This window comes from Podarcis filfolensis (genome assembly GCF_964270895.1).
Source record: "Podarcis filfolensis genome assembly, chromosome: 1".
NCBI classification, from domain to species: domain Eukaryota; kingdom Metazoa; phylum Chordata; class Lepidosauria; order Squamata; family Lacertidae; genus Podarcis; species Podarcis filfolensis.
This window is the reverse complement of record NC_139604.1, coordinates 68067280-68082635: the sequence shown is the minus strand read 5'-3', so window position 1 is coordinate 68082635 and position 15356 is coordinate 68067280. Positions and strand designations below refer to the sequence as shown.

The 15356-nt window shown below is 39.0% G+C and overlaps 1 protein-coding gene across 4 annotated transcripts in view; it reads left to right on the top strand.

The window, feature by feature from the left end:
* The window catches only part of SCUBE2 (signal peptide, CUB domain and EGF like domain containing 2), a 46516-nt gene that overhangs the window by 1603 nt on the left and 29557 nt on the right, over positions 1–15356 (top strand). For all 4 annotated transcript variants that reach the window (XM_083597986.1, XM_083597989.1, XM_083597987.1 and 1 more), the window contains exons 2-5: positions 4073–4195; positions 6252–6377; positions 9101–9235; positions 15097–15222. In XM_083597986.1, the coding sequence (XP_083454112.1) occupies positions 4073–4195; positions 6252–6377; positions 9101–9235; positions 15097–15222 (510 nt within the window). The remainder of the gene's footprint in view (positions 1–4072; positions 4196–6251; positions 6378–9100; positions 9236–15096; positions 15223–15356) is intronic.

Below are 15356 nucleotides of genomic sequence, written 5' to 3'. Positions count from 1 at the left end.
ATTTACATTTGTTGCACTTTTATGAGGTATTTCATGCATTTTTTTGTAGTTGTTGCTTTTTAAGTAGACTTACATGGAAATATACTTTAATAGCTTATCTTGCAGATTTAAATGAAATTTGCAGTACATATACCTTTTTCTGTGGTGATCATGGAACATGATAGATACACTTAGTGATGGAAGTTGAAATAAAAAGTATTCTAGGGTATTGGTGCAAGTTCTTTTTTGTACTTTATTTGCAGAGCAGAGTAGTATACTGATTCTGAACACATTCACTTGAAAACACGTTTGTAGATTTAAAGGAAAAATACTTTCAAGTAAATCCTGGTGACTTAAATAAAGTCAGTGTTTTGAGAATTGGAATGCCATTCATTGGAAGCTATGATGTGAATGTTTGCAGTTTGATATAAAATTGTTTTGCAATTGGTGCATATGCTACATAAGCAGACTATATTGTTTCCTGCTAGTATTTCTGCTTCGTTTTCTTGCCTATCAATTTTATATAGATCCTTTTTTTCTGTTTTGCTGCTGTTGCTGCTAAGATGTTGGGACTCTTGTCAGTGATGGTTCTAGGGCAAATTCACCTGATCAAATTGTCATGATGCAAACTGAGTTTAATTCAGTGTGTGACGAGAACTGATCATGAAGGGGTTTCATTAATTTTCAGTTTGCAACTAAATGCATCCTTTGGGACACCAGCATTGGTTATTTATTTTTTTAGTGGCTGAGTGACTGAATACTTGCAGTTTTCTAGCTACATCTAAGAGGATAGTTCTATTTGTTAATTTGGTTACACTTTTTGTGTTATTGCCTCCTAAACCTACTCTTTTACAACAGTGATTTTAATTCTCCAACCCCCTTTTCTGTGATATTTATCCACCCCCTGGATTGTTCATTTTTCCTGCTAGTTACTACTTTGGCTGGGCATTAACTACTCTCTGTTTTCACCACTTGTGACAATTGAGATTTATTTTAGCTTTTTGAGGGACTCCTTAGTGTGTGTGACATCAGATTATAAGTGCACAATCATACAAGTATACAGCACACTCATTGGCATGAAATTAGGAATAATTTTACCTTGAAATATAGTGCATTCTCAGCATGCTTGCAAGAACAATGCTAATGAAGAACCTAGGGCATTACCGGACTTGACTGTACCAACCTGTGCCATTTATTTAAAAGAAGAGCAACTGCTTTACTTATTTATTTTATTAAATAGGCATTCAATAGAAATTTCCTCAGTGATCTATATTAAAACAGGCTTCCTCAAAATCGGCCCTCCAGATGTTTTGAGACTACAATTCCCATTATCCCTGACCACTGGTCTTGCTAGCTAGGGATCATGGGAGTTGTAGGCCAAAACATCTGGAGGGCCGAGGTTGAGAAAGCCTGTATAAGGGGAAATAGTGTGGGAGGAATTCAACATAGCACCATGGCACTGGCAAATGTGCATCAGCATAAGCATTTCAGCTTGCCAGAGGGCGTGATCCCTCCTCTTGTGCCCTCACATGATGCTCTGGAGGTTGTCTTAACCCCCGTAGCCAATTGGGGGGGCGTATGGAAAGAAGAGGGGAGAAGCCCATTATCACTAGTGTTCACACTTTTGCTAATGAAACTCAATAGCTGAATCCGGCCCTATATATTAAACTACAGCTAAAGCAAATATAAAAACATCAGTAGTGCTAACATTAAGTATGAAAGGTGTGGGAGAAAATATCTTTGTTTAGTACTGAAAATAAAACAAAGAAGAAGCCAGGCAGCCCTCTCTTGGGAGAGCATTCTATGTGCAACTACTGTGAAGGCCCTCTGCCTGGTGGCCACCTTCTTCAATCTTAACACAATAATAAATGCCCCCTAATAAGTATTATTTTTGTATCAAAAAGCAAATATTGCAAATGTTTGGTGCCTTGCTAGGTATGTGTTATTTCTGTTTGGTACACTTTTTTTCCTTCCTGAAGTTTTCATGCAACCCAGAAATTTTTAGCATCCTATACACACACATTTCCATCCTTTCTCTGAGTTGTGCATCTTCCTAGCTGTCCTGCTCTGAAATTCCTGCCTGGATCATTTAGCTGTGAACATCCTTTGTGAGTTGTTGTTTTTGGAAAGGTGACTGCTGACTATGTGCTTGAGTGATGCTTCTTACCAGATGAGACTTCTGGTTTTCAGTGCAAAAAGCTAATTTTGGAACAGTTTTAAAAAACTCACACCATTGAATAAGCATCTGTTTAATGAAAAGTAAAAGTTTAATGTTTCTGTGGCCCTGACTTGCCTAAATGTTCATTTCTATAAAACACTATTTGTTAGTATTTCTTTCCAATCACATTTTATGACAGTGATGTCACAGTAATAAAGTCGTATTTCTTCAGTAACTGGTTAGTATACTGCAGTTGAAATGTATTTACTTTTCAGGGCTTTCCCCCCTTGGAAATCAGTACTCCTATCTCTGTAGGGAACTGTGCACTAGCTCACAAGCTATGAAAATATGGTAGCTAGCTTGAAAACCCTGCATGTGTTGACTGCCTGAATATGGCCAGCTGGTAATGGATGAAACCACTGCTAGGTGTGGGGGGCTGAAGTTTTTTTCTATGCACCTGCTTTAATCTCATGCATATCAGTAAGTAAATGCAGATAGACATCTGGGTTACATTCAGGAAACTTCATTTCTGGCCTAGCTCTTCCAGCTGGGTGAGGTCCACAAAGATGCCATTTTGCTAACCAGGGGCCCAGTCCAGCGAGCTAAATTTATGAACAACAAAATGTTAAATGATGTTCAACATAAGTAAGTGTAAAGTGATAATGCACACTGGGGCAACAAATCATAACCTCGTGTAGAAAATGATTGGGTTTTAACTGTCTGACTAAACAGTGAAGAGTTACTGACGTCATGCTGAGTAGCTAAATGAAAATTGCAGTAGTGCGCAGCAGTGGTGAAAAGGCAAGTTCATGCTAGGTATTACTAGGAAAGGGACAGAAAATAAAACTGCTGGTATTGTAACATATCTGTTGGTGCCACATTTGGAACACTGCAGAATGGACTAGCTGTCCAGTCTCAAGAAATAGTATAGCCGGAAAATGTGCAGACCTGGGCTTCCAAAATGGGAATGTGATAGTCGCTTATCTATGAAGAAAGGCAAGAGCATTTGAAGCTTGTTTGTCTGGAGTGGGCGGTGGGGAGAAGTCAACTGAGGAGGACATGATGGAGGTTTAGTAATCCATGCTGCTTCTGTTCACTTTGCTCTGACACATAACAGCCAAGACCTAAAAGGGCCTTGCAGTGGAAGTAGAAGGAGTTCACTATGGTCCAACTGAGTGCTGGTTTTTTCTGAAATTGTAGAGGCAAGTCAGCACTTCGTGAGTGGGTGGCTTGGATAGGGCTGCTGCGTGTGCCATACGAAGAACAGGCATGTTTCTAAAACAGTTGAGTGGGGAAAGGACGCTTGCTAGGTACAATTAAAAGTGAGGACTTCTAGAAAAGTACCAGCTAGAGACTTGTGAGCAATTTCACTTCCTAGCTCCTTTTGCCCTATGTCTCTGTAGCTTAGTCAGCATCTCGAGTGGGGCAGCCAAACAAACGGTAGTTAAATAAGGCTGTTGGGTTCTGATGTAATGCCAACCCATGGTTAAAGCAAGCCACAATTTGTCAGCCAACAAACCATGGCTTGCTGCCAGAAAGTAAACTATGGTTACTCATGGTTGGTCCACACTTTGTCTAAACAAACCATGACTTAGTATTACATGTGAATGCCGCCATAGAGTGGTTCTTTTGCATCCCAAAGTGTGTCTTTGCTAGTGCTAAATATTCCTGGCTGTGGTTGGCCCTGATCTCATTAAGACAGGAAAGGATTTGTGCAGAAGTACCTTCAAGCTGTCCTAGTATGATAAAAAGTTTTGTAAAGATAAATGAGTCATTTGTATATTATGCTTTGTATTTAGCAGTTCTATATGAGAGGAAGATGCTACTGTAATAAGCAGAACCATCTTACAATCATAAGGTCACATTTTGTCTGTGAACATCTGAGTGGGACACATCACTGCATGTATTTTTACTGTGTTGCATTTCTTTTCACAGATGTGGACGAGTGTACCCAAGGGATTGATGACTGCCACCCAGATGCAATTTGTCAGAATACTCCAAAGTTGTACAAGTGTACATGTAAACCAGGTTACAGTGGAGAAGGAAAGACGTGTGAAGGTATGTATGTGCTCTGTAGTTTTACACTAAGTATGCTTAGTCCCCCTCTTTACTAGCTAAAGCTGAATAAACTATGCTGAAGAAGCAAATATATGTATATTTGTACTTTAAGTTGCTGACTACAGTTTAAACTTTTTCACAATGGGTACAGGAAGCACTGTCAACACCAGTCAGACAGCTGTGTAATGCAAATTGGTACATGATTATAATAACAACCAAAGGCAGGTAAATCAGTTCAAAACATAATCCAGTGAATAGCATAGTTGGATTAGATGAGCAATGCAACACTTAAAATAACCATAAAACAATCTGTTAAAATATACAAATTAATAACAAATGTAATAACCATACTAATACAATAGCAAGCAGCCACTGCATGGTAATTTTATACCAAATTGTACAAAAACTAACAAATTTTCATAGAGACTAAATTGAATTATATGCTCACAGTTCCTAGCAGCTTGATCATATAGTATAAAATGCATTGCAATTAATAAATCCATACTATAATGTGTATAATAATTTGTAGAGGCTAAAAATTAAAGTGCATATATTTCAGAGAAGCTTGATTATATAAAGTTTATAGAAAACATACCCCCTTCTTCTGTCCTCACAGGAAACTACTTTTATTTCAGTGAAAAGTGGCTTTGATCACCTCCTTCACTGTGGCCTCTTGCCCCAGATTCCCATTAAATCCATCCAGTAGCCTTATACATAGAGATGTTTTCTTAAGGATTTGTTCAGGTTACTTTTAAAAGGTAATATTCTTGTTCAAGCCTTGAGGGAATTGGGTAAGTTTAGCCTAGAAAAGATACGATAGCCATCTTCAAATATCTAAACTGGGCTGTCGCATGGAAGATGGAGCAAGCTTGTTTTCTCCTGCTCCAGAGGGTAGGACTCAAGCCAATGGATTTAGGTTAAAAGAAAGGAGATTCTGACTAAACATTAGGAAGAACTTCCTGACAGTAAGAGCTTCTCAACAGTGGAATGGACTTCATTGTGAGATAGTGGACTCTCTTTCGTTGGAGGTTTTTAAACAGAGGCTGGATATCCATCTGTCATGGATGCTTTAGTTGAGCTTCCTGCGTTGCAGAGGGTTAGACTACATGATGTTTGAGATCCCTTTCAACTCTACAATTCTAAGTGATTAATGGTGATTTAAATTAGACAGGAAAATAATCCAATAAGGTTGGTTAGGTAGATAGAGGTAGTCCATGGTTAATAAGTAAATAGAGTCAAGAGTTCATTCAGGTTCCTTAAATACAAAGGAGGTGAATAAGGATTAATTAGTTAGTTTATTCAGAAATTCATTAAATGAAGAGCAAAGAATAAATCCAATATGGGTTAGTTTATAGAAAAGGGCGTGAGCCAAAAAAATTAGTATACGGCAATCAAAAGTTCATAAAGGTTCATTAAGTGCCTGAGGGTGGTTCTATATTTTTGTTTAGAGTTTTTAAAGAGTTGATCATTTCGTAGAATTCATTCATTGAATGAATGAATATTTATTGAATGAATGAATATAAGAAATCCACTTCTAACCATATAAGAAATCCACTGTATTCAGATTACACGCATACACATATGTTCATATAAACATGAATATTTGAATCTGATGGTTTCACTTTTATCTTGCCTGTGCATGTTTTGCATGGAAACTTTCTATGAGAAGAATTTGGTTTCCAGATTTTAGACTGATCCTGAGATTTCTACAAGATCTTACTTGGGTGAAAGGGAGGGGAGGCAGGTGATTGCTACAGCAGAAGCCTGTAGTAACATTTTTCTCCCTCTGTGCACCATATAATGGAGTGTGGTGCAGGACATTCCCAGCTGGATATGTAAAACTCTTAAAATAATATCAGAGCAGCACATAAAAAGGTTAATTCTTTATGTTACTGTTGAGAAATTGTCAATTCTCTGTTGAACTTGCTTTATTTGAAAGGCAAATATGATCTAAGATAGCAGTAACTGCTAGCATTTATATAATACAGTCATGTCATGACCTGTCTACAGCAAACAAGCAGGCATCCATCATATTGACTTTTGCTTTATTTCTCAGACATTGATGAATGTGATAATGACTTCAATGGAGGCTGCGTGCACGAATGTTTCAACATTCCAGGCAATTATCGCTGCATGTGTTATGATGGCTTCATGTTGGCTCAGGATGGCCATAATTGTCTTGGTAAGGATTGTGCTACAATGAGTTCCAGCCTCAGTGCTGAATGCCACCTATATTTTCTTATGAGCATAAAAAAATTTAAGATGGTTGAATAAAAGCAATGTTATCTTAATGAGAAAAATCTAAAAGGTGGTTTGGTCATTTGGAGTTTTGCCATCTCTGAAATGGAGGTGCTACTGTTTGAGTGCATATCTAGAAATATATGACAGAAAGGAACCAAAAGATCATTGTTTCCAAACCAAAGGCCTAAGCAATATGCTTCGTGCACAGTTGACTCATTATTACAAAATGCTTGGGGGAAGTATTTGGGTTGTATTCAATGTAATACTGCTGCTAAGGTTTTGTCAGTGCGAAGATTTCTCCTTGCACCGCAGAATGTTCTCCCCCTCTCTTCCCCCACAAGTCTATTCTGGTGGTTCCTCTAACCCTCTGGAAGAGCTTTTTGGGGACAGCACCGGGTGTGCAAAGCAGGACGGACATCACTTACACTAGTGCTAATCCTTGCTCTAGTGGCAAAAGTTAGTTGAATATTGCCCTGGAAAAGTATAATGGTCTCATTTCTCTCCCCCACAATTCTGTACTTTTAAGAGTATGGCTCCTGGGTTCTTGTATGCAAAGGGTTGCAGAAAGATTTAAATGTACTGGAAGGTTATAACCATTGTGCCTCCTACCCTGTTGACCCACCAGTCCATTTGTCCACATTCTTCTCCTGTCCACTGTTACAGCCCTATTTAAGAAGTGCTGCTGTCCTTGGTTGAAATTGATGTAGCTGTTGAAACCTGTCAGAAAAAAATGGTAGCAATACTCTTGGCAAGTATAAGACACAGCATATCACAAACACACACATATACACACAAGTGTTTTGTGTGTGAGAGGGAGGGATGCCTAATGTTTTGAATAATCACTCAAGACTTGGGAGGTCCAGAATATCTTATGAGCTTCTCTCTCTCCTATCCTCTCCCCACCTTCCCCCTAAGATTCAATTAATTCAATTAATTTCATTTCTCTGGTCTTCTTCCTTACTTCCTAAGGATATTTTGAGGGAGAATACATTACAGGATTGTTGCTACTTGTAATGACTCGCTGCTTGAAGTTGTTTCAGTGCCAGACCCTAAGGTTTGCCATAGAGTTTGCGGCCAACCACCTTGGAGACAGGTGTGTGGGAAGCTCAAGAGAAGATCGCCAGAGAGTCAAAAGGCAACGAGACTGTCCTAAAGCTACTGGGGAGGGTTAGGGTCAGTGATCAGGGAAGCCAAAGGGAACACAGAATGAAAGAAAAAGAACATTTATCTACATAGAATCTTGCACAAATTTAGCTTCCTTTCCTGTAATTTATATTGCAGGGAAAACACGCTTTTCATTTTTAAAAGGAAAACAAGCCTTTATTCTTTTCATTGTTTGTGGTTTGGTTTATTCTTTTCTTGGTTTGGAATATGGTTGGAAACACGCAGAAAGGTCTTAAAAGCCTACTTGTCTCTCTTGGTTTCCATTACATTCTTTGACCTTTATTCAACAACTTCACTCTTCACTTCCTTGTTACCATTCCTTCTCTTTACGTACTCCCTCCCTGCTAACATATTCTCAAGCTCTACAAAAAGTACAGATATTAGGTTGACACTAAACTATATAGATATTGAGCATCCTAGTAAAATAAGCCTTTGCATGGTTTAGTGTTGCAGCAGAATGCAATCAGTCTTTTGAACCCTAATAGTGCCTTTTCACAGAAAGCTTACCAAACGTCAAGTGCATTTTTAACATTCAGTCAGAATTTTATGTTACGAGGCTACATGCAAATGTCACAAATAATTCCATTTTTATGGAATAATATGTCGAACTAACACATAAAGAGTTTGAGCATTGCCTAACTTACCAGGGGCCAATCTAAGGATTTGCTTCTCCTTCCCACTCTTACCTGAAACAGATGTTTCAGACAATGAATGAGGAATTAAATTAAAAGTGAGAGTGAGAGATGTGGCAGTGCTGCTTAGAGAGAGAAGACTTGCTTTCAGAAGGCGAGAGGCAGCAGCATTTAGGTCATCACCCTCCATTCTGTCCTCAGAATATCCTCCCAGCAAATCCAACTATTGACTTGTATTGTGCAGTACTGAGTATCACAAAACTGCATTAAATTGCTTTTTTTTTTTTTTACGGAATCCCATATTTATCAGTTCATCAGATAATAGGGAGTCAAATGTTGCTCAAGTGGGTATTATGAAGTTGCCATTGGTCAGATGCTAGTACATTATTGTAAAAAGAAAAACGGAATGAAGTGTAAATATAAGGAAGACCTGTCAACTGAATCTACAATTTAAGACTGCTTCCTTAAGTAGGAATAGTTTGAAACACTGAAAGCTACACAAATATTTTTATTTAAGTATGGTAATTTTTTTAAAGAGTTACATAAAAATGGCATATTAGGAAATGTTCATTAAGAGTATTTGTTCATCATTACCATCATTATATTATTATTATTATTATTATTATCATCATCATCATTATCATTATCATCATCACCACCATCATCATTATATTGATCAGGCCCTGTAGTGTTGAATTCTGTTGTGCCCATCCTACCAGTGAGGAGAAAGGGAGAATGAAGACAACTGGCCAACCTGTTGGGTGTTTTATTATCATCATGGCTTAATTGACCTTTCCTGTGTGGTTAGTACAGGCTGCTGTGTTGACCAATAACAGCTGGTACAAATCTGCTGCCTCTTATTTTTCAGATATGGATGAATGCTTGCTCAACAATGGAGGCTGTCAGCATATTTGTGTCAATACAGTAGGGAGCTACGAATGTATTTGCAATGATGGATTTTTCCTCAGTGATAACCAGCATACCTGTATTCACCGTTTAGAAGGTAAAGTCTCTCTTCCACCAAACAGAAAGGGTGCGCCACCCTCCCTCCCTCACAAAGTATCCTGAATTGAGCCCTCTAGGGGTTGGCTCAGTAATGATCTTTACTTGAGTGTGCTTCTGCATGTTGTTCCCATGAGTCACATGGTAACTTGGGTATGTTATATCTGAGTCTTTCAGCAAGTCATATTGGGCATGCTCAAAATTCAAGGGCTAATCCCAGCCTTTAAGATTTCTGGTTTACATGGGACGTATTATACATATACGTAAACATCAACAACAGCAAAAAACACCAAAACCTGCCAGACTTACCTGCTTGGTGTTTTTTTGCACTCAGGTTTATGTATAAACCAAGTTGCTGTTGCTGAATTATGTGGAATAGAAGCTGCTGAAAGGCACTCCTGAGCAGCTACTGAAATGGTGAGAGGTCTCATATCCTTGCTGGTGGACATCTTTGTCCAGCTGGGGCTGCATTGCACAGTTACCGTACATGGTTGTTGAAATGCAAGCAATACCCACTATAGGTCAGTGACAAAATACACATTCTACCCCTTCATCCCACAAAGCATGAGCCATAACTGGCTATGTCCTACTGCCTTTGCATAGTGTCAGAGGGGACAAGGGGACTGACTGTGAGAACTTTTCCTTTATAAGGGAAAGATCCTAGTGTAAAGAAAGGTTGAATCAATCCAGTGGTAGATAAGTGATTCTGCTTGATAGGAGAGGAAGAGGGTTTGCTTTCTCTTAAGCTTGCCCATTGAAATGAAGAATGGAAGCAACAGAATACTGCCATTGTCCATTTCCATGAAGCTACATGACCTAAGCATTTGGTAAGGAGAGTTATTTAAAACTCCTAGTTTTAAGACCATGAGTAAATCCTCCACACAGAAATGAAACTGGATGCCTGATTAGAGGCTGCAGTGAACGAAAGTTTAATAGAGACCCTGGGGGCAATAACTTGAAAGTGGTAGTTTTAAATCAGGGAGTTTCCAATGTCTGTGGTTAGTCAGTAGGGCCCGACTTGGTGAAAATTTGTATAGGTTTGCAAAGTTGGCAAAGATAAATATAGAATGAAGCCGTTCTTTAATAAACCAAAACATTTTTTTAAAGAGAAAACAAACCAGGAGGCCAGCCTTTATAGTGTTCAGTCTTCAACTAAAGTGTGTGTTGAGATAATACAACTAGAAGTATCTAAATGGCCAATGGAAGTACAGTAAATATAACATAGCTTGTGGAAAAGCAGAAACATGGACCAAAGGAAAATTCTTTGTATAGGTAAATGTGAGGTTGGTGAGAGTAGAAGACAGAGCAAAATAACTCAGATAAATTGTGGACATCACATGAACATCCATCCCCATGAATCATTGATTCACATTTTGAGTTGATTGAAGTTTGTCAGAAGTTAAACTGTTTTCAGGTCTGAATGGATTATTTTATTTGCAACCAAGGCCCCACCTTAACCTAATGTCTTGAATCTGTGGTTGCTGGTACCCAGAAGAAATAATCTGAGACACAACTTATTCTAATGGATGTAAATAGCTCAAACAGTGCTGAATTAGGCATTTTTGATGCCTTTTATCCTTTCCTAATCTTGGCATAGTTTGTGCTAGAATCCAGAGCATTTTGCTTTAAATTGTGTATCCTTCACATAACAAGTTATCTAATTCTCATAGTACTTTCCAATAAAATACTGTACTTTTGAAATGCTGACGCTCCAGTCATCATCTCATTCAAGTTGATATCAGAATTATAAATTTAACTTACAGGTATTGATGCTGGTGTACAAAGCCCTGTACATCTTGAGACCCAAGCATGTGAAGGAGGGCCTCCCCAATGCTCTTTGATCCATTCTGTAGCATCTGCAGGAGAAGTCCACAGAACAGTAGCACAGTCCCCCATTTCTGGAGCTTCCTTCTTAAGGAGATTCAGTTGTCTCCTACACTGTTGACACTAAGACAGGCATAGGCAAACTTGGCCCTCCAGATGTTTTGGGACTGCAACTCCCATCATCCCTGACCACTGGTCCTGTTAGCTAGGGATGATGGGAGTTGTAGTCCCAAAACATCTGGAGGGCCAAGTTTGCCTATGCCTGCACTAAGATGTCAATCAAAATGTATTTATTTTGCCAAGCTTTCGGTAGTTAGCTATATGAAAATGGGTTTTCTGTGTGCTCTATTTTAGTGGTGAATTTTACTTGTTTTAATGGTTTTTATGTTGCTTTTAACAGTTTTGTTACCTGCCCTAGACTCCATTAGGAGGAAGGACTGGATGGAAATACAATAAACAAACATTCTTTCATTTCTCTTTTTTAAATTGTTCATAAATAAAGATAGAAACACTTAATCAATGATTAAATAAGCTTTCAACTTCAGCAACTTAGTAGATTTTACATTTATTTTACATTTCAAATAAAGTGTGTTTAACTAGTCAGGCAAAGGGTATATACCGGTAGTATGTTGTTATTTAATTGTAGTGTTTTGGAATGTGCTGCCCCCACTCAATAGCTTTCAGTATAAGAGTGCAAGACAACGCCGCCCCTCCCCATGCAAAGCTAAACAAGTCTCTATTCAGCATTTGAAGTGTTTGTTTGAGTTCAGTGAACTTTACCAAAGTACCTGCTTGAATGATGTCTCCATTGGTTTCTGCATGGCACAAAGAAGTTACACTGTTAGCAGAAATCTAAAGCTGTTAATTCTCTTAATGCTTCTTAAACACCTCTTAGCTAACAGACAGATCACATGGCATGTTGAAGCTTCCAAATGCCACAAAACACTAGAGTTTAATAAGGCTAATTTGTGATCTTCTGGGATGCAAAGAGTTTGGCTGACAGCATAATAGTGATTGCCAGTTTTCATGTGGATATTTTGTGTATTCTGAAGGGTTGGAGGCATCATTGTCTTGTTAGTTTTCTCACTCTGGGAAAGGAATCAAGAAGCCAGCAGAGCAGAATAATCAAAGCCCTTGTAGGCACTCTCCTTTGTTGTCCAAAGCTGCAGCCTTAGAAGGAGTCTATCTGTACCATAAATAGAGGTGTTAAGAAGACAGCATGCCTAATTAAAATGTTACAGAGCCTTCAGAGGCCATGTTGTCAGTTCACATTCGTCTTCTTGGAATAATAACGTGGCTGCAGAACAGAGTTGGGTGAAATCCTACGAGGAGCAATTCTGCAGATAAATCTGTATGCTTACCTGCAAGCCAAGGCATTTCCTGCCTGATTGACAATCGTTGCATCAGGGGTATGTGTAGACTACAGCAGGCATGTCCAGAGTCTGCCTCGGGGGCCTAATCCGGCCCGCTGGTTGGTTTAATCTGGCCCCTGTGAAAGTTAATCCCCCCAAAATCTCAACAACTTGAATTCTTAAAAAAAGCTCAACACCATCAATCCTAAAAAAAGGTCTACAACTTCGGTTGGCCCTTTGGTCGGCCCCCATGACCCTTCACTTCATCAAATCTGGCCCTCTTTGAAAAAAGTTTGGACACCACTACACCAACCATGAGGCAGTGTGGTTGTTAATGCACAAGTCACTGACATGTGGCATTTTGGAATAGAGGATCTAGCAGAAATGTGGGTTTCAGTAAGTGTCCTGGTATTAGTTCCTTTGGCCACAGTAGATGCTGCTGCCCTCCTTGATTTTATGTTTCAGTAGCAGACCTACCACAGAGGAATAATATTTAACTGCATTTCATACAGAAGCTTCTGTTTGTGCATTTGAACTTACTGCTGCAGCAAAACCTTTCAGTGGTACCTAGAAATGTGTGTTACCAACTGGTGGAAAAACTGCAACTGGATGTTGCTAAGTTTTGCTTGTTTGCTTATGTTTGCTGCTTTGTGAGGTATGGAGGTCTCCTTGCAACCTGTCAATTTTTATTTATTTATGAAAGTGTTCCGTTTCCCAGCACTCAAGCAACTAAAGTTGCTGGTAAACAATTATTCTTAGCCCATATAGAATGATTATTGTACCAAATGACATTGTGGTTGTGTAAGCGTCAGAGGTATGGCGTCAGAGTGCACGGTGTTACTTAAAGGCAATTCATATGTTTACTCCCACACCAACCCACAACTTTCTGAATATCCTTGTAATGCCTGTTTAAAATGCACTTTTCCCCAATTGTTATTTTCTTTAAAGAAAAACGAAGTATTGGGGGCTCCATTTTGCGTGCGCGTGCATGTGTGAGAGAGGCAGAGAATAAATTCTGCAACTTGGAGGGATAGCATCTCCATCTTCTTTTACGTAGGTATGGCGGTTGTTTGCATGGATGAAATGCTGAAAAGGGGCAATATTCCCTGTGCCCCGCCCCCAATCTCAAGAATGGACTTTTTTACATTGAAAGCTCCTAAGAGAAAGGTTAAATGGGTAGTTTTTATTATGATTGTTAGCGCTACTACTACTATTACTACTACAATTGGTTACCTTCACCCTAAGGTCGTAGGACAAGTTAACAATTTAAATGCAACATTAATATTACAACACACACTGCAGAAACCCTTGTAATGTGCAGGCAGTGAATGACAAACATACAGGTATTCCTTGGCAGGTGAATAGATACGGAAAGGGTTTTCTGAGTGTGAAAAAAGGGGAAAGTTGACCTGAGGGGACAAGAATTTTTTTATGGCTCTTGGCAGGGACCTTTATTTTTAGAAAGGGATAGGTTCTGATATTGAGGTTGCTCTGCAGCCTGAAGCAAGGGATTTGGCCAGTAAAACTGTCCGAGCATTTATTTAAAACCAGTAATGGCCTATTATTGCTACCTAGATTTATTTTTATACTAGCTAGTAAAATGTTAGTATAGTATAGGTTAATCACATGCAAGCATAGGTTAATCACAGTACGATTCAGTATTTAAAACACCAAAGAGGGCTATAGATTGCTGCTAATTAGTGACACACTGAATCAAGCCGAAAGAGGGTCTTTAAAACTGTTACCCAGGGAATGATTATTCATCGTTTAATTGACTTCAGGTTTTGGCAGCATGATTTTGGAGGACAATCCCTGTTGCCTCCAGGTAACTGAGTGTTAAGAGTGTGAACAGCTTGCAACTGTTGGAGACAAATTACAAAATGGTTTTATGAGGTGTCCGGAAAGGGCAAAGAAGTCAACTAATGGGACATTATTCATTGTCATCAAGAACACGTTGGTGTGTACTGAATTCTGGTCAGCCATTGCTATGTTGAACATAGATACCTGAAAAACAGGAAGTTAAATTTAATACTTAGTAATGGTTCCATTAAAATAAATAATGTTTAATAGACATGTAAAACAAATTAGATCATTCAAAGGTTTAACTGCTTTAAAACAATTTCTTTAACCTCTCCCGTAGGACCATAGCTGGGTATGAGTCCAGGTGGGATATGGTTTCCCCGGTCAGCGATCTGGCTGCAGCTCTTTGAGCCAGCTGAAGTTTCTTGAGCACTTTTCAAAGGCAGCCCCATTACAGTAATCCAAATGGGATGTACCGGTAATTAAGGCATGTGTCACTGACGCCAAATCAGGCAACTCAAGGGATGGGATCAACTGGTGCACTAGCTTTAACTTCAGAGAGCTAGGCGTTCATGCTCAGGACTGAGTGCAGAAGCACACCCAAACTGCAAACTTGTGTCTTCAGGGCGAGTGGTGTTACCCTGTGTTATCTAGCGCAGCACAGAGAAAAATATTAAGTGGTGGTGTTGCATATTAAGGTTTTACTCTTGCTGTACAAATATTCAGGATTCTTTGTTTGAATAAGATAGATTCAAGGCCACCTGGCACTTATTTAAATAGTTCACATCTAGAATGTGTCACCTATTTAAACAGTTTTTGTCTAGAATGTGTCATCTGCATTTAAAGTCACAAAGAACACTGATGCATCCTCTTGTTGTTTTTGCAGAAGGTATGAGCTGTATGAATAAAAATCATGGCTGTGCCCATATCTGCAAAGAAGCACCGAAAGGAGGAGTGGCCTGTGAATGCAGACCTGGATTTGAACTGGCCAGAAACCAGAGAGGCTGCATTTGTATGCAACATTCTACACTTACTTACGGTTTCTCAAGGCGAACAAGTAGAATTATGGCATTCCTGTAGCTGTTAGTTAATGTGAGGCTTCGTTTGCAAGCATGATGCTATCTAAAATTCAGTTTGGTGGGATAA